Here is a 23,754-nt window from a genome sequence, read left to right as displayed (position 1 = left end):
TTCATGGGTAGCGGGTGTAGCTCAGTGGTTGAGCGCCTGCTTCCCATGTACGAGGTCCTGGGTTCAATCCCTGCTACCTCCTAAAAAACCAAACAAGCAAAGTATTCACTGTTTATCTGAAATACAAATTTAATTGGGCATGCTTTTTCATTGCTCTTTGCTTGTTCTCGTCAAATCTGGCAGCCTGACTCTCAGGTCAAGTCCTGGGTAGACAGTTGGTGCTCAGTTAATGCCTAAATTCTTTTTGCTTGGCCAGGCATCCCAGATGTAGACCCATGTTTCTCTGGGGGGGGGGGGAGTGTGGATCCTCTACATTGGCACCTCCTGAGGGACCCATTAATCACAGATCTCAGCCCCCGCCCCCCGCCCCCGATTCTCTCCCTGGAAGTCTAGAAGAGGCCCCAGGAATCTGTGCTTTCAGCAAACTCTCCCCGGAGCGGAGCGCCTATTATTCCCAAGGCTGGTCTGGATCTTGACCCCTCCCTTTCCACTACCACCCTGCAAACAAGACACCAGCCCACACAGCATTAGTTGCCCTTTATCTCCAGGACTGAAAAAAACTGCCGTTCACTCTGAGTGCAATACGGGCAGTCTCTCCCAAAGCAAAGCACGCAGCTGGGTATTTTAAGGCTGCAGGCACTCCAGGAGAAGTTGAAGCTGAAGCTACGGGCAGAATCCCAAGTGCTCCGAGCAGCAGGGTCCTACTCGCTACGGGGGGGGGGGGGGGCGCGTTACCTGGTACCCACCTACAGTCTTGCTTCTTGCAGCACTGTGCCCTTGGGAGCTGAGGTCATCAGGGATTCAGAATAGGCCTGAGCAGCCTCCTTATCCTTTGAGCCCTTTTTACTACTACTCCAAAATAAATAGCATTTCTCCTAGAAGATAACCAAGCTAATTTATAGTTGCCGTTGCAGCCAAGCACCAAAGGGTTGACACAGCTCTTCAATTTTCAAAAAGCAAAGAGGACGGGGGGGGGGGGGCGCAGTTTAGAATCTGAGAGTCCAACGACAGAGAACGACTGGGGTTGCCTGAGACTGGGGGACACTGACCTTCACCCAAGGCAGAAATAAAATCACCTTCGGGAAGCACGCATGGACAGTCAAGCCAAGTTTAAAAGGGGGCGTCCACCCACTAGTGGGCTTTAGAGAGGAAATGGGGGGGGACACGGGCCCGCCAGGCAGGGCTGGCTGCCAAGCATCAGAGGGGTGGGGCGGGCAGCATTCTAAATCAACCAGAAACTGAGTTTTCTGTTTAAAAAAAAATTTTTTTTTGGAAGAATGGCTTGAACAGAAAAGGAATTAAAACACGTTGATTTACCAACATGCAGTTACTATCATTATTCAGTACAAATTCACCCGAGCGCGTGAGGCCTAACCCTGTGAAACCAAAGAGCACAGAACGGGACAAAAGGCAGTCGCTTTGCCTCCAGCAGGATGAGCGGGAGGCGAGCTTCAGCCGCGCCGTCCACAGCCACGGCAACGGGTCGGATCCCAGGGTGCCTCGCTGACTTGGGGGGAGGCAGGGGAAGCGGAAGCTAGAGGCGTTCTCACATTTTGTACCCCCTCCCCCCTTCTCCCCCCCTCTCTCAAGCAAGCCTGTCTTGGCCGTCCCTCCTCTGGCCCAGGCCCCCCCCAGCCAGCCCCACCTGTCCTCAGAGCAGCCCACATAGCTGCTCTGCCTGTGCTTCTGGACCCTTCCACCCCCTTCCTGACTGGAGTCCAGCCCCGCCCTGCCCAGCCCTAACGGGGGCAGCTGCAGAGAAGGGGGTTCCCGGCCAGGCTGCTGACACCCCCCAGTCATCAGGGACCCAAGCACTAGGGCAGGGGCTCTTAACCTTGTTTGTTCCACGGACCCCTTTGCCTGCCAAGAGAAAACCACAGGCCCCGTCTCAGAACGTAGCGGCAGAGAGTTAATGACGCTCAGCGTCGGGGGGTCGGAGAAAAGAAAGATAGCAAAAGTTGATGTTTTTCAATTCGAGCTCACGGACCCCTGAGATCCAAGAGGGCCGTGGACCCCTGGTTAAGAAGCCCTGCGCTAGAGGACAGCCAGCGGCGGGGAGCCCCTAGGGAGCCCCTGGGAACCCCGCACCAGGGACGCCCTCTCCCCCGAGGGGCAGAGGCACGTGGAAGGGGAGCTGGGCCAGGGTCTGAGCTGAAGGCACCGGCCGAGAAGGGCTTCCCATCACCCCAGCAAGCAAGCAGGTGCACAGAGCACCCTCGAGAAAGAAGGGAAAGACGAGCAGCCGCAGGAGAAGCAGGAGAGTCGGCTTCGAAGGGGGCCCAAAGCCAGCAGGGGGCCTCGAGCCGGGGCCGGGGGGGCCCCTGGGAGGGTTTCTGAACCGGCCGGCCCCTCCCCCAGGCAGCCCCGGATCAGGGCCCTTGTTCTCATGAGGCTGCAATCACCTCCTCAAAATCCTCTCGCCCACTGGTCTCCATGTTCTAGGCATTTCTGTAGCCCCCAATTTTTCAGTGCCTTAGACAGTAACCTGCCTGGCCAACGACTCTCAGGGAATGGCACAAACGAACGACTTCACACGAGAAGGGGTACCTGTCGCCGCCCCTCTACGTCCATCTTCAGAGCCCTTCTCCAGCTATGCTCCCCCCACCCCAAAATAAAGCCGCCTCCGTGGTCACGATTCCAAATTCAGCTCTCCAGCCCTGACTGCTACACTGAATTCCAACTCGAACGTCCACCTGCCTGCTGCTTCTCTCCCCCCGAGGTCCCACCTGCAGGGTGCCCCAGCAGCCTCGGGGGCGGGGGGTCCTGCCGGCTCCTGGGTATGGCGTCTCGTTTCCCAGGGCCACGACAAGCACGTGGCCTGTCCCTACCCGGAAATAACCAGAACACCGCCACTCGAAGCCGAAGGCCCCACGGGGGAAACGGACGCCCCACGGGAGAAGCGAACGCCCCCAGTGCTCGCCTGGCATTCGGGCAACAGGGTCGGCCTTCCTGGGGCCCCTGCGGGATCCAGGGCCCCGAATGTGCTGGTGCAGCCTGCGCCCAGTCCACCAGCAGCGGCAGCCAGGCCCGTGTGGCCTGGGGTAGGGTGGGGGTCGGCCAGGAGGCAGCCTGGGTGGGGGCAGGCACCGTCCCCCTGGGGGCCGAGGAAGAACAAGAACAAGCCTCCCAGCGGCTCCAAAAGTGGACCTCGGGCTGGAATCCACGGGCACGGGATTTGTTTCTGGGAACAGAGCGCCAGGCTGCCTCGCAGGTCCCGGATGAAGAATTCTGTCCACGGAGCCTGCGGGTCCCGCGTGGAAGTGGGGGCGCTGCCCGGGCTCCTGCACCGTCCACGCCGCCCCACGCCGCCCACCCACCTGCCACCACCTTGGCCAAGGGGCTCACGCCTTCTGCCCAGGCCATCAGGCCACACACCCCAGGGCTCCCTCGGAGTGGAGCCCCCGCCCCTCCCGTCACCAAAAGTAGGGCCTGTGGAAGACCCCCCAGGGAGACCCAAGCTCCAGTCCTCACCACCCCTGGGCCCCCCAGGTCTCCCTGCTTCTGCTGCTCCCGAGCACAGAGCTGATCCTGATTCTCCTCTCCTTAGAAGCCTCCGCCCGCTTCCTGCCGCTCCGGGAATCACCTCCAAGCCCCTCACCGTGCCGCGCAGGGTGACTTTCCCCCCCGCTTCTCAGGTCCCCCTCTGCCCCTCTCCCCCACATTCATGCCACTCCAGTCACCCTGGCTCTGTAGGATCCCCCAACCTGCCACACCCACGCCTGCCCCAGGGCCTTTGCACAGGCCATGCCCACTGCCTGGAGCACTCTCTCTGTGCCTCCTTAGCCTTCACACCTAAACTAAAACTGTACCTCTTAGTCCTAGAGTTGGCCCCAACCCCTCAGGCCCCCATTGCCCATTCTGACAGCCAGGAGGCACCTCTGACTACCGAGGCCTCCTGAAGGGGCTCCAAACGGAGATGTGCTGCGACCGTAAAATGCACACCGGGTTTCAAAGACCCAACATGAAAAAAGAGGGCAAATATCTCGTTTATACTTTTTAAATTGGTTACACGTTGACATTATATTTTGGAAGTATGAGGTTAAATAAAATACAGGATTAAAACTTATTTCACCTGTTTCTTTTTCCTTTTTTAATATGGCTCCCGGGAGATTTTAATCACCCTTGTGGCTCACACTGTATTTCCATCGGCCAGCGCTGCTCTAACCCGTCACGTGGCCACTCGTCCTCAGTATCGGTGAAATTAGCCTTTCTGCATAGTTACTTGTTTCGACTGGTCTCCCGGCTAGACTGCAGGCCCTGCCCTCCCCCACTCCCAGGAGGGCCTGTGTCTGTCTTAGTCACTGCTGTGCCCCTGGCACCCGGCAGGTGCTAACTTGAACACAAGATACAAATACCAGGTCTCATTATCCAAGACCCAAAGGGGGAGGTGGCCCGGGCCATCCAGAACAAGCAGAGCAGCTCAGCGCAGGAAGCAGGAGCAGGAGCAGGTGGCATCTGGCTCCCAAGGCAGAAGCCGGGGGTCCCCGAGCAGCCAGAGGCCCAGGGCGGCAGAGCGGCAAGGAGGCACCCCCCGCGCAGAGCCCAGGGCAGGTGCACTGGCCGGGCGTGGGTGCAGACAGCAGGAGGGGTGGCTGGGGGTGGGAGCTCGGCTGCCCCCTCCTGGAGGCTCGCCGGGGCTGCCGCGCCCAGGCCACGCTCCGGCTGCCACCTACTTGGCTCCGGAGCTGGCAGGCGATGGAGACGAGCAGCAGGACGCAGCCCAGGGCGAGCAGGACGTACTGGGCGTACTGCAGCACCTTGGGCAGCAGCACCAGCTGGGTGTAAAACGTCTGGAGCGTCTGTCCCTCCATCTCCCCGCTCTGGGGACGCAGAAAAGAACGACAAGCCGGTGAGCTGGGGCGGCAGGCGGCGGCGACGCCCCCCACCCGGCCCCCGGCCCTCCCTCACGCCCGCCCCCATCTCGAGCTCCCAGGCCGAGGCCTGCGAGAGACACAGCCAGGGCCTCCTTTTCTGCCAGACACGCAGTGAGACTGCCCTTCCCGGGCTCCCCAGCAGCCTGGCGGGGCCATGGGGCCGCCTACTGGCGGGTGGGAACTGGGCGCAGCGCCACACACCATTTCCCAGCTTGGCCCTTGGGCCTCTCCCTTTCTTTACCCCGGAGCAGAGATGGATGCTGGGGACGTGGGGCACAAGCGGGAAGGGGCCTGGGCGCCCCCGAGGGACCCGGTGGGCAGACCCCACCTCCCCCAAGCCCCATCTGATGGATGTGAACAGGGAGAAAACCCAGGGAGGAAACCGAGATTCCCAGCCCGTGTCGGCTGTTAGCTCAGCCTGACTTAACAGCGAGCCGGGCCGGAAGGAACCCCGAAACACTGGGGAGAGGAATGGCCAAGTGAAAGCTGACACCTGAGGACCAATTCCACCTGTCTCAGCAGAAGCGGCCACGAGCAGAATCTACCTGCGAGGCCCGGGGCCGCTTCACGCTGCTTTGTCTCCCGCTCCTGAGGCATCCCGGCAACCCAGCGGGCTCCCCAGCATAAAGCGCCGGGGCCGAGCGAGAAGCTCCCAAGACGTCGTTCACCATGGCAGTCCGGTGGCCGGCCTTGACCTTGCCCCCCGCCCCCACCCCAGACGGCCGGGGTTCTTCCCCGTGGTCGCCAGTGCCAGCCCAAGGACACGCTGGGGAAGGGAGAGGGACGCAGTCTCACCTCTTCAAACCACAGCAGGGGCAGGACCACGGGCTCGATGCTCCCTGTTTGTCTGCAAAGAGGCGAGACGAAGCAGCGCATCACGGGCCTGCGCTTCTGTCGCCGCGGTGGGCATCGGGCGGCCTTGGCCGTGCGGTCGTGAGCGCTGGGATCGGGCAGGCTTTGACTGCGCAGCTCGTTAGCAGCGGAGGGCTCGGGAAACAGGTATTTGGAGGTGAAAACTGGGAGAGTTTGTGCTACAGGCCAGAGGCCAGCTCCGTTTGAACGAGAAGATGTGGCTGCAGCTGGCCAGCGCTGGCCCTGGCTCCAGCCTGCCCGGCTCCTCCGCTGGTCACCTGCCCGGGCCTGGTGGCACCTGAGCGTGCAAGCAGGTGCCACACAACTGTGGGCATGAGTTAGCGCCCGGGCTGCAGTCTTCCCTTGCAGCTTCACTGCACAACGAAAGGCCGGGCTGGGAGTGCAGGAAACGCGTTTACGGTTTTCCTCCCCCACCGTTCTCTGTTATCCTCGCAAGCTGAGGGGCGTTTCACAGAGCTGAAGAGACACACCGCTGTGATTCTTTCCATGGGAGATGGTTTTTAGTGACTTTCAGATACGCTAAGAAGCGCGGACACTGACGTGCAGAGCTGACGAACCCCTCAGCCAGCTCTAGCGAAATGCAAGGCTAGCAGCAAACGGTGAGGGCGTGCAGAATCTGGAATCCTCATACGCCGGGATTATAAAACAGTGCAGCCACGTTGGAAAACAGTGTGGCAGAGCCTCAAAAAGTTAAACCTCAAGTTACCCTGGGGAGCAATTCCACCCCAAGAAATGAAAACGTGAACACGCAAAACTATGTACACGGTGGTACACAGCTCCGCTAGCCACAAGAGCCAAAAGGTAGAAAGAGCCCGAGTGCCCGTCCACTGAGGATGGACAAACGAAACGCGGCCTGTCCACAGGGCACGATACCGAGCAGGCGTCCGAGGCTGCGACGGCGTGGAGGCCAGGGACGGTGGCACACAGAGCTAGCGAGCCGGACCTGGGCTCCGTGGGGTCTGATTTTGTCTGTATGAAATGCCCAGGTGATGGGCAACAGCCCAGCCCGAAAGTTCACAAGAACAAAGGAGGGGCGGTTACATCAAGAGACAAGGAAGGGGAAGCGGACTTGGCCCAGTGGTTAGGGCGTCCGTCTACCACATGGGAGGTCCCCGGTTCAAACCCCGGGCCTCCTTGACCCGTGTGGAGCTGGCCATGCGCAGTGCTGATGCGCGCAAGGAGTGCCGTGCCACGCAAGGGTGTCCCCCGCATAGGGGAGCCCCAGGCGCAAGGAGTGCGCCCCGTAAGAAGAGCCGCCCAGCGTGAAAGAAAGTGCAGCCTGCCCAGGAATGGCACCACACACACGGAGAGCTGACACAACAAGATGACGCAACAAAAAGAAACACAGATTCCCGTGCCACTGACAACAGAAGCGGACAAAGATGACACAGCAAATAGACACAGAGAACAGACAACCAGGGCAGGGGGGAAGGGGAGAAAAATAAATAAAAATTTTTAAAAATTAAAATCTTTAAAAAAAAAAGAGAGACAAGGAAGGATTTGGGGGCAGGAAGAAGAGGGGAGGGGCCTGCGGCCCAGACCCCCCAGGAGAAGCCCGCGGGCACTGGACCTCGCACGCACTGGGCCATCCCCCTCCTGATGCCCTTGCCCCCCGGGGGGGTCCCTGGAGCCACGGCCCTGACATCCGTGAGCCGCGCTGCCCAGCCCCGAGCCCCCCACTCACCCGATGCCTTTGACGGCCTTGATGTAGAGGCTCAGCTGCAGCTTCACGGAGCAGTTCATGGGGATTCCTGTGACCTGCACCCACGAGCACACACGGTGAGGGGGCCTCCCGCGGCGGCCGGGCCACCGCCAATCCGCCCCCCCTGGCTCCTGCCCGGCTTCCTGGGCCCGGCAGGGCTGCTTTCCCTGCCCTAGAACAAAGCACCGGCTTGGCTCAGAAACGGAGCGCACATGCACCCAGGCCTGTGATTCGGCAACATGTCCCAGGGCCCGCGGCCTCGCTGGCGCCTTCTCCAAACCAGAACGGAGGCTCTGCCGGGCCTGGGCAGGCCTGCGAGATGGTCCCGCTCCCTGGGGTGGCCTCGGGGACCCCGACACGATCCACCAATCCTTTCCCCCCCAAGAACAGCTCTCCATGTTCTGGGGTCTCCCTTAGGCCACCTCCTTTGCCCAGGAGTTTGGCCCACCCCTCCTGGCCACCTGTGCACAGGGCCCCCCCCCCCATCCCACAACCCCAAGAACAAGGGCATGGCTCTACGTGCCCACCCAGGCCGTCCAATCCCGGTTTCAGGAGCAGGAGAGTGGCTGCCACGCAGAGGGGGCTTCCGAGGGCCACAAGGTTTCAGGGTCACTGGTTCCGGCAGCTCATGGCTCCCAGGCTGGCCCTCCCCGAAGAGCCTCAATCCACAGCAAAAGAAACTCAAAGGCACTTCCTCTCCCACCCGCCTCAAGCTGACCCGGACGCAGAGAAGCCCAAAGAGCCCACTTAACTCCCCGTTTCCCGACTTGGGGGAACAAGAGATCCACGCACTAAAATAACAGCGAGAGCAGGGACAAGTCGAGGTGGCATTCCCTGGAAGCCAACAGAGTGGCAGTAAAATAAACTAGTCCCAAAGGGAGGAGGAGGCAGGCCAGGAGGCCGGGAGGAGGTGGTTCAGAGTGCCTGGTGGCGGCAGGGGGACACGGGGTCAGACAGCATCCTGCAGGGGTTCTCTGTCCGGGGACAAAACGCTGCCGGCGTCCACCAGGAAACAGGCCCCCACGGAGTATCTAATCGGTAGAAGTGACTGACTCCGACTGATGGCATTTTACCGGCAGGACACAGCGATGCAGAAAGGGGGCACGCCGGGGAGGGCCACACGTCGGGCCCGATGCCCTCCCACCGCCCCTGGAGATGGACTGCCACGGGGGCAATTCCCCCACCCTCCTTATCGACAAGACGTCCCAGGCTCTCCTGGCCTCCTGGCACGGACAGAGGGCTGCTTCTGGCTAATCTGCAGGTGATACACCCAGCAGATAACTCCTAATTAATTTACTGTCTTAGGGCCCTTTTATAGAGTCAAGCTTCTTATAAAGGGATAATAAAAATACTTGAACTATGGAGTCAGGGTAAAGTAGGTACCGTGCATGGCTCGATATTCTAGAAGCCATTGGCGCCAAAGAAAGCCAGGCTTCCCTCCAGCCCAGCCCTCGAGTGGCTCTGTGCCCAGGGCCAAGGGGGCTCGGGTGTGCCACCCAGACGCCCCTTCCCCCAGGCAGCAGGGACTCACCGGGTGCAGGTCCAGGAACAAGGCATGCTCCGCCGGGCTGGGGTGTAGGCCGAGCACCGCCTCCGCCAGGACCGGGTCGGCGTTGTAGAAGTGAGGGTGGGACAGGAAAAGGGGTGCACCTGGAAGGGGAGGCGTGGGGAAGGGGCGTGAGGCGAGGGGCGCCCACGAGCTCGTCCAGGCAACGGAGGCGCCGTCGCCTGCAGAGCACCCCGTGGGGGGGCTGGCGCGTGCGGCCCCCTCGCTCATTCTGTGAACACTGCTCGAGCGCCCTGGAGATGCCAGGCACTGGGGACACAGTGAGGGACGAGGCCGCAGGAACGGTGACATGGGAGCCCTTGATTCTGGCGGGAGAGAGCAAAGGAAGGAAGAGAAGACGGACTCCGAGAGATGCCAGGCAGAGGTCAAGGGACGGCATTCCAGGAGGGAGGGCCAGCGGCAGCCAAGGGGGGGAGACGTCGGTGGCGCACTGGGCGGGTGAGGAGTGAGAGGAGTTGAGGCCGGAAAGGGGAGTCGAGGCCAGGGGTGAACCTGGGGGAGGAGGGGAGCCGCCTCTTAAGCGCCAGGCCGAGCGGCTGAACTGTCCCCTGCAGGCCACGGTCCAAGATGCTCGGAGGGCACCTGCCGTCCAGCCGCCCTAGCGCCCGGGAGAGAGGAAGACACGCCTGCTCTGCTCCTCCTCTCCCAGAAGCCCGTTTGCTGGACGGACGCCGACGGGGGTGAGCCGGGAGCGGCTGAGACCCTTCTGAGGGAGAAAGGCAGGCTCAGGCCCCGAGGCCCACCCTCTCCAACAGCAGCCCAAACGAAGGCAGCGCCTAACGGGCCCCCGCCAGCCCCGGACCAAGCACGGCACGGAAAAGGGCGACCCCCTTCCCGCAGCCCACGAGGATTCAGGACGGGCAAATCCACAGGGCCCGGGAGCAGACCACTGGCTGCCAGGGCGGGGGAGGGGGCAGGCGGAGGGACGGCTTGGGGGGTCCGGGTCTCTTTTGGGGTGACGGAAATGCTCTGGAACTAGACGGGGTGGCAGTTGTAACCCTGTCAATGTCCTAAACGCCACTGACCTGTTCCCTTTTAAAATGGTTTCATGTCACACGAATTGCATGCTTAAAAATAAACTAAACTAAAAATCCCTAAAAGCCCTCCTTTGCCACCAGTCAGGGGGTGGGTGTGCCTGCTTAAGTGTCGGGCAACCTCAAGTTTCTGGATTCTGGATTATTTCTGCATCTTTCCAAAGCCAAGCAATGGTTTGCCGAAAAGTCTGCCTTGGTTTTCCCAGAGTCCTTTTCCGTCCCCGGCCTTCAGGGGCGTCAATGCCAGGACCCCTGCAAGTCTGCCACGTCTGGATGCTCCCTGCACCGCTATAGAAGGTGCTTCTGGAAGTCAACTGCCACCACTTTGCTTCAGTAACTATTTTTTTAAAGGGAACTTTCTATTGTTCCCATAACTGCCGCCACTAGACAGTAAGTAGGTGAGTAAACACAATGGAAACCGAGAAATGCCCTAAATTCTAACTAGAGGCGGTTACTGCTCCGGGCACCTGAGAGGGGCGCCTTCTCTTTCTTGACAGAGGGAAGAGGGCGCTGTCTCTCAGCACTGACGGGCAGTTTCTCTCGGAAGTGAGCAGGAGGGAAAGCGAATGGAAAAGGAAAGCCTCTCGCCCTCAAAGCCCAGGTTGTTACGGCCACCTCCCGGGACTCTTGAATCCGTCTCGAGCACCCCAGGGGGCAGTACCACACTTGGGAAAACTGTGTTCCCCTCCTGCCATCTCAATGGTGAAAGGATATAAACATGAAGGTGACGAAGCTCTGGAGCCCCTCGGTAAAGCAGGCAGCCCCTTGAAGGGGGAGAACCCCAACAAGCCCCGTCACCCCCAGACCGGACTGGCTGGCCAACACCTGCCCTTGCTTCAGACAAAGCCTGCTTGGTGTTTTCCTGGCATGCACGCACGCATAATTTTCTCTCCACTTCACTTCCAAAGTGATAGAGACCTGCCCAAGCAATAAGTGGTAATTGATTTATAGCTTTATGGCATATCTAATCACCCGGGATCATCACATACTATGATCAACGGCCCTCCTGGGCACATCTGAGGCGTCTACTCGGCAGGAGGGTTGATGCAAGAGAGTTCTCTGTTCCTGGGAAGTGTTCAGAGCTCAGAAAGGGCACGTGTGGACATTTCTTAGCTTCAGATAAGACATCTCAGAAATAGAAACAAGTGTGCACCGAAAGACATGGACATGGAGGGTCCCACCAGCATGACAGAAACAGCCAAAGCACAGAAGCTCAGCCGCCGTGAAGAGCAGGAGGGGAAAGTAAATCAGGCGGTGGTCTCACAACACAGCCCACCGCCCACGACAGCAAGGGGAGTGCCAAAAACATGGTAGCAGACGAGGGAAGTCAGAAGAAAGTCCCACTTACGCACTGACCCCAAACAGGCGACGCTTCACCTGCAGAGCTCAGGAGAGCGGCCAGGAGGGGAGCATGGGGGCCTGGGGAGGCCCGTCACAGTCTGTTTCTTAATCTGGGAGCTAGTTCCACGGTGTGCTCGGTTTGTGAAAATTCACACTGCACAAGTGATGCGGGCCCTTCTCTGAACGGAAGTTTATATGGAGAGTTTGTGTGTGTGTGTGTATGCGTGTATCTACACCACGTATGTGCACCTATTAATTATACAAACTTGAAGCCTTAATTAAATAACTATTTTTTAAATCCCTAGCAGACTAATCCTTTTTGGCAGCTGTGCTACGGCAGTTCAAACCTCATCCCAAGTCCTCTGTAATGAATGGAAATGTGCTGCTTCTGCCAGCCCGGCACCCGCCCCCTTCTGGCACCTCCGATTTTGGCCCTCCCCTACTCTTAGCCACCTGCTTTAAGTACTCCAGCCCTCCCTATGGAGCCAGGAGCTGAGCATGTGACCCAACCTTGGCCAATCAGCATATCCCGTCCTTGGGTGCAGTGATTGGTCCACAGCTGGGCATGTGACACAAGGCAGGCCAATCAAAGTGAACCCCGGGACTCTGGCGTGCAGGAAGTGGATTGAGGTGCTCCTTTGTGCCGGCTCAGAGGTGGGAGGCTCGTGCGTGGAGCCGCTGCGGCAGACACGAGGGAGAGCCCCGAGCAGCGAAGCCAGCTCCGAGGGAAACCAAGCTGGGACATGCAGGAGGATGGCTCTGGACCACCTGAGCTCTGGTCCCCTGCCCTGGACCCTTCGTGAAAGAGCCAAGAAGGGCCCTTGCCTGAGTCAAGTCGAGTCTGGCATCCGCCAGTTTCCACAAAAACCATCCTAACACGCTAGCTGCCGGGTATGCGCATCCGCCCCCAGCCCCCATCCTGCAGGCAGCCATTCCTGTGGATGCCAGTGAGGAAAGAAGGACAGAAACAGAGGACAAGAACGGGGGGGCGGGCAAACAAGGCGGGAGGTGGGCACTTCCAGGCCCATCTCCAAAGCCCTGTGCTCACAGAGGAAACCGCCCAATCTGCTGGAGTCCATCCCCCAGTCCCTGCCACAAACCAGTCCTCCAACCGCCATCTGCTGCTGGAGGACACGACTGCAACCAAGAGGCTCCAAAGGCAAACAGAGGGGGTGTGACACAGAACACTGGCTCTAGCTCACCCGTCCTGGGACCCCGCTCAGGACACCCGTCCTGGGAGCCTCGGGCCTCAATTCCCTAAACAGACTGTGCTCGTGCAGTCACATGTTCCACTATTTGACGAGTCGCACGACATGCTGGGCACAGCTCGACAAGCTGAAGGCAAAGAGAGAGACAAGGTGACCCAGCCCTGCCTTACAGTGTGACAGTCCAGGGCAAGGGACAACAAGAGAGAAACAAGTATAATGAGGTTCACGGTCAGTGATTTCAGGTCGTGACAAGTGCCAAGAAGATGGTGAAAAGATGACGCCAGGACTTCAGAGCCAACTTCTTGAGGGACATGACATTTCAGCTGAGCATGAAAGAGAATGATCCACGTGGACACCTGGGGAGAGGGCTGTCCAGGCAGGGGGAAATCGCCAATGTAAAGGCTCCAAGGTGGGACTGAACTTGACATACTCGAGAAACAGGAAGAAGGCAGAGGAGCTGAGGAAGAGGGAGTGGGGGGCGTGGGAAAAACAACCTTAGAGCAGCCGGCAGGCTCAAGGCCACGGCAGGAAATTTGCGCTTCCCTATAAATGCGGGAGCTGTAAGACCTTTTCAGCAAAGGCTAAGAAGACAATCAAAGATCCCTGGGGCTACTGCGTGAAGCAGCCCTGCTCAACAGAACTTTCTAGAAGCTGAAAGAAGAGTCCCCCTCTGCACTGTCCAGTCGGGCAGGCGCTGGGTGCACGTGGCTACTGAGCACTTAAAATGGGTCCAATCCAACTGAGGAACTGCACTATTGGACTTAATGTAAACCAACTTCGATTGGAAAAGCCACACGAGGCCAAAGTGACATGCAGATTAGTGTGGGGAAGACCACGCAACGGTGAGACTGACAGGGTCAGGGACGCAGTCGCCAAGGTGGCAGCAGGGGCAGGAGGAACGACGCAGGACTGACGTGAGAAGTGGAGCCGGCGGGGGCCTGTGGACAGGATGGCCGAGGGCGTGTGGCGGGGGATCTGCTAACACCCAAGCGCGCAAACGGAGCAGCCAGGCAAAGGCGTCCAAAGAACGCAGACGCCCGTGGAGACCCGGCCGGCGCCATCGCCCCCCACCACGAAGCCCGCCCCACCGACAAGAGGGTTTCACGCAGCGACCGGACCACCACCAAGGTCTGTCCCAGGATGGGGGGAAGGGCCACATACCACAGTGCAGTGGGCAGAGCAACGCCCCCCACCCCGCAGAGGCCCACGTCCTCGTCCCAGAACCTGTGAACATGTTAGGTCACGTGGCAAGGGGGAACGAAGGTGGAGAAGGGGTTGACCTTGAAGGAGGGAGAGTGGCCTCAACTACCTGGGTGGGCCCAATGTAATCACAAGGGTCCTTAAAAGGGAAAGGGGGAGGGGAGCGGGTGTGGCTCAGTGGTTGAGCACCTGCTTCGTACGTACGAGGTCCAGGGTTCAATTCCTGGTATCTCTTTAAAAATAAAATAAATAAATGGGAAAGGGGAGGGGGGCCGAGAAGGAGATGTGAGGACAGAAGCGGGATCAGAGAAGTGCAGGAGGGCTGGCTTGGGAGGCAGAGGAAGGGGCCCCGAGTCAAGGCTTCCCTGAGAAGCTGGAAAAGGCCCGGAAACGCTGGCCCCCAGAGCCTCCAGGAGGAGCACGGCCCCGCCGACACCTTGGCCCAGCAAGACCTGGAAGGTCGTCCGTCTGTGCTGTTCTAACCAACCAAATCAGCGGCAGCTCCCTCCGGCAGCAGTGGACGCGCCGGGCCTTTCTCCCCCTCCAGTGATCCTCCTCTGCCCTCGTTATCTCCAGCCCCACGGGATTATCAAGAGTTCAGAGGCTAGAGATGAAGCAGCCAGGGCTGGACAGATAAGCCTCCCGTCTCGCCCGCCCTCCGCCCTCCGCGCCGTGGGGTGGCACGTACTGAACCGGCAGGTGCTGACGTTCTGAATTCCCGACTCCATGCAGGGGCAGAAGCCTTCGTTGGGCGGGTAGACGGACCCATTGGCAAACAGGGTGTTGGGTGCCACGAAGCGATAGGTGGGAATGCCTTCGAACACCCCCGCCTCCTTGTAGATCAGCTTCATGGACCTGCGGGGAGAGCGGAGGTGAGGGGCGCCACCCCGAGCCGGGCCCACCTGCGCCGCCGCCTCCCGGCCACGAGCCGCCGTCATCTCTGCCCCCAGCAGCCTCCCGACGGGTCTCCCTGCCTCTCCTCGGCCTCGCCGTCTCCGTTCTCCTCCACCAGAAGGATCTTTAAGCCAGGAATAGGATACTTCCCTCCCGTCTAAAGCCCTGCAGTCGGCGCTGTCCCCAACAGCCGAGGGGGGCAACAGCCCCCGCGTCCATCAACAGGGGAGCTGTGGTCTCCCCACGCGGTGCACGAGGATTCAGCCGTGGAAAGGAAGGATGCGCGGAAACAGGCAAAAGGTGGACGAACCCACAAGGGAGGACGCGGGACAAAAGAGGCTAGCCACCAAGGACTGATGGAATGATCCCACTTAGCGAAATGCCTAGAATGAGCGAATTCAGCAACAGAGCGGACAAGAGGCCGCTGGGGGCTGGCGGGGGGGATGCGGAGCTCCTGCTTAACCGGGACAGAGTTTCTGTTTGGGTGATGGAAAAGTTCTGTGATGAGTGGTGGTGATATAAGGAATGGAAATACGCCCTTAAAAATGGTTCCAACGGAACATTTGTTGTTATCCATATATACTACCACAAGAGTATTTTAAAAAATGGGCAGCTGTGGCTCAATCAGTTGCGCTCCGTCTACCACATGGGAGGCCCTGGGTTCGCGTCCCGGGGTCTCCTTGTGAAGGCAGGCTCGCCCGCACCCTGCAGAGAGCCGACGGCCTGCAAGCGCTGCGGAAAGCCGACTCAGCAAGGTGACGCAACAAGAAGGAAGATAAGGAAAAAACACAGAAGAACGCGCAGCGAATGGACACAGAGAGCAAATAGCAAGCAAGCCGCAAGGGGGAGAATGAATAAAAATAAATAGACACAGAAGAAGGCACAGTGAATGGACAGAGGAGACGGCGAGCAAAAGAAAAAAAAAGTCACAAAGGGGTGATTGAAAAAAAACAGCTTAAGTAATATTCCATTAAAAACAATAAAACCCCGTCCAGTCCCTCCAGCCGCGCCTCCAGGGATGCCGGCGTCCTCGCCAGGGCTCACGGAGGCCTATGGGTCCAGCCCTGCAGCTCGTGCCTGCTCATTTCCCTTTGAAGGTCTTTGCCGGGGTGACCGGAGCAGGACAGAAGATACGGCCACACCCAGAGAAGTGGCCGAGCTACCCCTGTCCTCTCTCGGCCCGCAGGGACCACGGGGACGGCAGTCCCCCGAGGAGCCCACGACGCTTGGGAGCTGGTGAGCGAGGCGGCCGCGGGACGCCGGGCTGGCGCTCTCCCTGCAACTCCCGTCCCTGGGCTGCAAGACGAGCAGGGGCTGCTCTCAGCCACGGCGTGGTCCTCTGCTAGGGGGTGGGCCATATACCCCCACGGGGGGCCTTCATCATCGCCAGGGAGCCCGAAGCAGAAGGGAAAGGAGACAGCGTCGCCGCGACACCCCTGGCAGCCTGCGCCGGAACGTCACCAGCTCTGAGGAGAAAGCGTCGCCTCGTGGACGCCTCAGAACCCATCATTTAGACCAACCCATTGGACGTAACGTCCCTGTCAGCCTGGCAGGCCATGACACGTCCAGAACGCCCCAGGGCAGCAGGGAGGGCCAGGAGCCCAAACCGGCGTCACCGCCCGCCCGCCGGGGCCCACGCCGCTGCCAGCGGCCCCTCTTTGGGCCTCCCCAGAACATCGGCAGCTGGAGTTCGGCTCTTCTTGAAGTCACAGAAGAGAATTCAGGACCGTGCCGGAAGGGCCGGCGCGCCACCCTCGTGCCGCCCGGGCAGCGGGTCCCGCCGAGGCCATTACCGGCAGGCCTCGGGGCTGTAGAACTCCAGCGGGGACTCAGGCGTCATGAAGGGCGGCCACATCTGCCCCGAAGTGCCGTTGATCATGTTGCACTGGTCCGAGTGCCAGTAGCTGACCTGCGGGAAGGTCCAGACACGCCGGTTAGGGCGCCCACCGTCTCCCACAACACACCCCCAGGCGCCCCACGAGGGACGCGGGGCCTGGCGGGAGCATCTCCGCTCGCTCCCCGGCGCTCTCCCTCAAGAGAAGCCAGGCCACTCGGGCAGGCGGCGGGCGGGGAGCAGGCTGCGTGGCCCGACTGCAGCACCCCGCGCCCCACTCGGCGGTGCCGGGCCGTGGCACCCTGCTGAGGCCGGCAGCTGCACCTGGGAAGTGGGCGGGGAGCCCCCCTCTCCCTCTGACTAGAGCAAGGAAGGCAGCAAGCAGGCGGCGAGAGGCTGGACCCCGATACCCTCGACCTTCACGGCGGAACTCAACAGACGTTCCCTAAACGCAGATAAAGTCAGGGAACGGCGCAGGAAGTAAACTATCATTGACACGTGGCCACCGGAAGACCTCGGGACAGAAACTGGCAGAGGAGCTGCTCCTGCAGAATGACACCCGGAGGAGACACGACGGACTCGTCCCTCTCTGTCCTTCTGTCCACTGGCTTTTTTTAAGAACCACGTGCATGTGTGTGCTTTAATATTTTTAACACCAGCCAAAAAGAACCGACAGGTGAATGGACGAACGTGGTACATCCAGCCGCCGCCTGCGGGACGGGCGGCTTCTCGGGCCGCGGAGCAGAGTCCTCCCCGCGGCCCGCTGCCTTCGCCCCTCACCTGCACCTTGGCCTGGACAGCGCTGCTGGGTGGAGGGCCGGCCCTCGCCAGGAGGCGATGTCACCAGGCCTGAGCGCCCCGGGGCAAAGGTGACGTTCGATTGCCAGCCCTGAGCCAGGGCGCCAGGACTCGGGGCAGCGGGCGATCCCGCAGGAGCCCGGGGTTTGGGGGGCCTCCAGTCGAAGGGCAGGGGCGGGACCCCCGGGGGTGACGGGCGGTTCTGGAGGCCCCTGCTAACGGCCACCTCTCATAGGGGACATTTTTAACCTCGTGCAGCAAACGGACTCCCGAGATGTCATCTGCATCAACATGAGAAATGGGCGGCTCCTTAAAATCACCCTAGACACGTCCCCCAAACAAAACCCACGGAATTTAACCAGGCGACCGGCCATCCGGCTCGAGGCCTTGACCCCAGAGAGTGGAAAACGCGCTCCAGCAGGTGCTCGTGGGCCCATGCTCACAGCAGCAGCCTTCCCAATGCCCGGCGCTGCCAACCACCGAGTGTCGGCGGGCGAACGGGCAAACAAAAGGCGCTCCCTGCTTGCACCAGAACGTGACTCAGTCTTAAAGGAGACGAGGTTCTGGGACAGGCCGCCCACGACGGGCTTGGAGACGTGGGGCCGAGGGAGAGGAGCCAGGCCACGAGGACGGGCGCCGGGCGCCGCCACCCACGTGAGACGCCCACAACAGGCAACGCCAGGGGCAGGAAGCGGATCAGAGGGTCCGCGGGCTGGGGGGCGGGGCTACTGCTTAGGGGGCGGGGCTTCTGCTGGTGACGAATCCGCCTTGGGAGCGGAGGGTGGGAGGGCGGCACAGCAGGACTGTAGTTCACCACCCCCGAGTGGCACACTGAGAAACGGCTGAAATGGCAGTTTTATGTCATATGTTATATTTTCATTATGGTTATCATAGAAAAATATTTTACATTACCATAATTTTTTAAAATATAAAAAAACAAAGAAAGAACCTAAGCACCCAGGATTTTAACGGTGTCCACCAGAATGGTTACTAACGGCTCTGGGCGCTCGCCCCGGCCCTCCAGGTCTCTCCACACCTGGGCAGCAGTTCCCATGGTGTGAGCGACACCACCGTACCCCCTCCTTCATGCGAATTTTTAAAAAGGCTACTATGGTGGGAAAAACACAAATTGCAAACTGAGACACATAATTTCATTATGTTCAAAGAAGCAAAAATAAAATTTTTAACATCATATTTCTACATGTGTAACTGGACAAAAATAAACAGGAAGAGGGAAGCAGAAGTGGCTCAACCAGTTGGGTGCCTGCCTACCACACGGGAGGTCTCGGGTGCGGTTTCCTGTGCCTCCTAAAGAAGACAAGCAGATGCCCACACCCGCCGTAACAAGCAGACGTCGCAACGAGCAGACGCCACAAGCCAGTAGACGCCGCAGCCCATGGGGAGCAGATGTGGCTCAGGCCGTTGGGCACTCGCCTCCCACATGGGAGGTCCCGGGTTCGGTTCCCGGTGCCTCCTGGAGAAGGCGAGCAACCAAGGAGCAGACGGATGAGAGAACCATCTGGCGGGGGAGGGATAAACTTTAAAAAACAAACACAGTAAATCAATAAATCTTTAAAAATATTTAAGTTTGGACTAGGGGTTTTTCCTTGTTTGAAATTTGATGATGAAATTTCATAAATGGAATCATTACCCCCAACCCCCCAACCCCCCCCAAAAAAAATAGGAAGAACAGATCCAAAGCTGCTAACCAGGGGTTTCCTCTGTGGCCGGCGCTGGGAGCGGCGCGAGGAGGGGCCTGCACTTGATGCTCATCTTGACTGCTGCAGATGCTCTTTAGCATCAGCCACTCTGAGTTTCTAGCACCCTCCTTTCAAACCATTGCTCTAGAGCGAGACCCAAAGGCAGAGCTGAGCTCTCGGCACTCGCTCGGCGCCCCCTCAGAGCGTTCCCACTCCCCACGCACTCCAGGGCTGCGTGGAGACCGGGAGGACCCGGCCTGAGCGCGGGGCGGCCGGCCCGCCTCACCTTGCTGAGGCCGTTCCACTTGTCCACGAGGTGGATCCTGCTGATGTTCTGGACCCCGGTGAAGACGGTGAAGAGCCCGGAGTTGGAGTCGTTGAGCTGCAGGTGACAGCAGAGAGCGGCACCCCTGAAGGCCCGGGCCGGGGGCCGGGGACCCAGGCCCACCCCAGCCCTGCCTGTCCAGGTCCAGGCTGTGCTCCCCGTCCCCAGGAGGCGGGGGCCCCGCGGTCCTGTTCACTGCCGCACCCCCGGTGTCTGGGGGGGTCTCGGGGGCTTCCTGGGAGGGACACTGTGCTGATGGAGCACCCCACTCGCCCTTCCGCACACACGCAGAGTCTGGTTCTCCTCCCAGACACGTGGGAGGGCCAGCTCCCCCACAACTCAAAACAAAGCGTGGCCACGCGACCGCGTTGGTCAATGAGAAAGCAGCCGGAGTGGCACTTCACTTCCGGCGGAAGCATCAGGAGCCAGTGAGCAATTCACCAGGTGTGTGTGGAAGTGCGAGTCAGGACAGACTCTCCCTGGGCCTGGGTCCCTCGGTCCACTGGGCATGCAGTGTGAGAAAGAAAGAAGCCTGGCTGATCTAAGCCACGGAGATTCCAGGGCCACTTGTCACAGCAGCATAACCTGGCCTATCCTAACCGATACAGCACCCAGTATTAACTGAGCATTCTCTAGATCACACGCTCCAGGCTTTGGCACTCTCAGGGTATTTCCTAGATATGGTGGTTTCCAGTTCACAGCAAAGACAGGCAGATCATACCAAACCGTGGTGACTACTAGATGAGATCTAGAAGTGCTGTATGATGTAAGGTGCAGCACCCAAAGACAGGGCAGAGCTGGAGCAAGCTGGAGGGCCCGTTAAAACCTGTGACCGAGGGAGCCTATGCCAGGGGTCAGAGGTCCCTTACGTGGACTGGATATTGGCTCAGAGGCCCAATAATGACCTATCAGGTTATCTGGGGTCAGGGTTAGGGAAGAGGAGGGGTCAGAGGTCAAGGGCCCAACCTTACATGGACTGGATATTGGCTCAGGAGCCCAAGAACTGACCTACCAGGTTACTTGGGGTCAGGGATGGAAAGAGGAGCCTGGTGTAGTCCTGTAGGTGACATCGGGGATCTGTCTCCCCAGCATCCATTCCCCCTTCTTCTAGCAGCACCCTCTGATTTTCTAAGCCATGCCCCGACACATCGCTTGAACCCTGGATCAAGCTGCGCCTGAATCTATCCTAGAGTGTCCAGTCACACGAGCCAAAAACCTCCCTATTTTGCTCAAGGTGGTATGAGTTAGGTTTCCTGCCATTTCCAACCCCCGGTGCCCGGCCCCCCGCCCCCTGCCAGCTCCAACGAGCCGGTAACGAGGCTGCAGGCCGTGCCCACGGAGGACAGGACGCAGGCGTGAACCGCCGGCTCCTCGCCAGCCCACACTCACCTCAGCAAACAGCCCGAACTTGCCCTTGAAGGGGATCATGTCCGGGAAATACTTGTTGATGAGGTCCACGAGGGGGTCCTCGTAGCCCCACATGATGTCGGCGACGGTGCGGTTCATGAAGGCGCGCTCGCCGAGCGTGCTGAACGCCAGGGTCATGAGCAGCTTCAGGCTCATGGGCCTGTCCTCCATCATCACGGCTGAGCCCTGCAGACGGAGGCGGGCGCCACGCTGGGGGCCGGCACGGGGGGGCCCGTCCCCCTGCCCGCGAGCCGGGGCCCCCCAGCACGGACACGGGGGGGTCGGGGGCGTCTGGAACCATCCCCTGGTCCTCTGCCAAGGGGATCGCCATCGGCTCGCGCGCGCCACCCGCACCCGCCCCCCGCGAGTCAGGGTTAAGTCGCTCCTGCCCCGGGGGCACGGGGGCCCAGCCTGGCCGGCAGAAGCCTGCCTCCTCCCCCCGGCTGCAGGGACTGGCTTAGGAAGGTGCCCAATGGGAGCCGAGCAGCTACGCGGGGCTGTGCTGCCGGGGCTGGGGGGAAGCGGCAGGCAGCTCCCTCCGCTGGCCTTGAACCAGGAGTGGGAGGGAGACAGAGGGCGGGGGTGGGGGCGTGCGCCGCCACAGCCTCCACGGAGGGCGGGTTCTCCGGAGAATGGAACCAACCCAGATCCAGGTGATCCTGTTTGCAGCCTGGATGAAGCCATACCTGAAACTAGCGCGTCCCTGCCCATAAATTCCCTTCTGGCTTAAGCCAATTTGGAGCAGGTTTTATTGTCACTTGTAACCAAAAGTCTTTTTTTTTTTGGAGGTACCAGGGCCGGGGATTGAACCCGGGACCCTATATGTGGGAAGCTGGTGCTCAACCACTGAGCTACACCGGCTCCCCCCAAAAGAGTCTTAATGGAGACTCGACTCCACTTCCTTATCTCCTCCCCAAACTCCAAACGCCCATTCTACCCAGCATCTGGGTGTCGGGAATAGAGTGAAATCTTTTTTTAAATTTATTTCCTCTGGAGACGCTGCGTTGACACTTGTCTGTTTTAAAGGCAACGCACCCAAAAGCCGCCCGCCACCTGCAGAAGTGAGCACCGCCAGGTTCCGGGAACGCGGGCTGTGAAGGCTCAGCTCCACGGGACTTACAGAGTCTCCTCATCAGTTTTCAAAAAGGAGTAAGCACGTGTGTGTGTGTTTAAAGGCATAAAAGGACATGAAATAATGCCTCGCCCCTCTCCGGCCTCCGCCCCCTCTCTCCCTGTCCTCCTCCCACGAAGCAGCACCTGCTAACGGTTCTCCTTCCAGATCTGTCTACACCAGGGGAGGGCAAACGACAGCCACGGCCAAGGCTGGCCCGTGATGGGCACCACGACACGGTGAGCCCCGGGGGTCCCGCTAGCGAGCCAGCGAACTTGGGGTGGTCCCGGGGACCTGCGCCCCGTCACCACGACCCCCAACTGCTCGGGACAGGGGCCTTGTCCACAGCCCCCGCCACGTGGGGCAGGCACTGACGCGGCTCGGGGGTGTCCGAGCCAGTCCCCCCGGCTTGGGGACTTGCTTTCGGAGACGGCGGATTGGGAAGCCAAGGACAGTGACACCGGCAGAGACAGCCCGGGGCAGCAGAGGGAGCACTGGACGGGGAGTCCGGGTCCCGGGGAGCCTCCCGCCGCGGGCACGAGAGAGACGGGGCGGCGAGGGGGCGGGGGTGCACAGAGGGCGGCCTCACCAGGACCAGGATGTTGGGCATGACGATGTAGTCGCTCTCCAGGCCGCGGGACTTGGCGGGCTCGAAGCGGAAGGTGCGGTACTCGAGGAAGGACACCGTGTCGTTGCCGTTGAAGGTGATGTTCCTCTTCTGCCGGAACTCCCTGTGGGCGAGGACGCCGGCGGGAGCTGCCCGGCTCGGGGCCGCCGCGCCGCCCGCACCACCCGGGGGGGCCCCTGGGCGTCGGCGGGCATCTCCGGCCCGGAGGCGTGGCGCCGAGCTCGGCCGCCTCCCCGAGCGCGTCCCCCCTGCCGTCTGCCCATCGCCCATCAGCACCCATCTCTCTGCGAGTTTCAGGGCCCCCTCCGAAGAGGACCCCAACCTCCCAGCGCTCCCCGCTCCACCACCGCCGCCGAGCGCCACCGTCCCTCGCTGAGACGGGGTGACCCGCGTGCCCTTTCATGGGGAGGCAGTGCGGTGCAGTGGTTGGGGCATGGACTCTAGCACCAGGTGACCAAGGAGCACAGGCTGCCTCGGGCGCTTACTACCGCGCTTCAGTGTTCCCGTCCATGACACCCGTTAGCAAGCCGCAAGTATTGAGCGCTTACTGCATGCCGGGCACCGGGCTAAGGGCTTCACACTCACTGTCTTGTTCAAGCCTCAGAACCACCCCACGGTGGGTCCTGTTAGCTCCGCTTCACAGATGGGGAAACTGAGGCCCAGGATCAGAACGCTGGTGAGTGGCAAAGCCACCTTTCAAACCCGGTGGTCACTCTCCAGACTCCACGGTCCCAACCACCGAGCACGGCTCGGGAGAAGACGTGTGACCTTCGGCAAGCCCCTCCCCCCGTCCAGGCCCTCAGCGCACTCGGGGCCCCCCCGCCAGGGCCGCCCGCCAGGCCTCACCTGTACACGTAGGGCCCGCGCTCCTCCACCTGCGGCTTCGCGCCCTTCAGGATCTCGCTGGGGTTCACGATGCTGAAGAAGTAGACGGAGAGGTGGAACGGGACGGGGATGTCCTTCCACATGTTGAAGGACAGGCTGCTGGGGTCGATGCGCACGTTCTGCAGGGGCGAGGCCGGCACGCCTGTGAGGGGCGCACGGGCCCCCCCAAAAACATCTTAAAGAAGCGCGAAGCCGGAGGACCCTCCCTTCCGGACTTTAAGTCATCTTGCCTAGCCACAGTGGTAAAAACAGCATGGTGCTGGCATGAAGACAGATGCACAGACCAAGGGAACCCAACCGATGGCTCAGAAACAGACCCTCGCATCTACGGCCGCGTGGCTGTTCACCAGCCTGTCAAGCCCTCCCAGCCGGG

The 23,754-nt window shown here is 60.5% G+C and overlaps 1 protein-coding gene across 16 annotated transcripts in view; it reads right to left on the bottom strand.

Annotated features, from left to right (window-relative positions):
• SCARB1 (scavenger receptor class B member 1) overlaps positions 1 to 23,754 on the bottom strand; it is a 73,073-nt gene that overhangs the window by 3,380 nt on the left and 45,939 nt on the right. For 9 of the 16 annotated variants that reach the window (XM_058281232.2, XM_058281233.2, XM_058281234.2 and 6 more), the window contains 10 exons: positions 23,343 to 23,500; positions 22,458 to 22,599; positions 20,740 to 20,943; positions 19,312 to 19,407; positions 16,487 to 16,602; positions 14,488 to 14,654; positions 8,981 to 9,099; positions 7,432 to 7,505; positions 5,670 to 5,721; positions 4,674 to 4,820 (listed from right to left, as the gene is read on the bottom strand). In XM_058281232.2, the coding sequence (XP_058137215.1) occupies positions 4,674 to 4,820; positions 5,670 to 5,721; positions 7,432 to 7,505; positions 8,981 to 9,099; positions 14,488 to 14,654; positions 16,487 to 16,602; positions 19,312 to 19,407; positions 20,740 to 20,943; positions 22,458 to 22,599; positions 23,343 to 23,500 (1,275 nt within the window). The other 7 variants (XM_071209751.1, XM_071209752.1, XM_058281229.2 and 4 more) reach the window with 2 other exon arrangements.

The sequence above is a fragment of the Dasypus novemcinctus genome, chromosome 19 (genome assembly GCF_030445035.2).
Source record: "Dasypus novemcinctus isolate mDasNov1 chromosome 19, mDasNov1.1.hap2, whole genome shotgun sequence".
NCBI classification, from domain to species: Eukaryota; Metazoa; Chordata; class Mammalia; order Cingulata; family Dasypodidae; genus Dasypus; species Dasypus novemcinctus.
The sequence above is the reverse complement of the archived record's forward strand: the minus strand, read 5'-3'. Positions and strand labels throughout refer to the sequence as shown.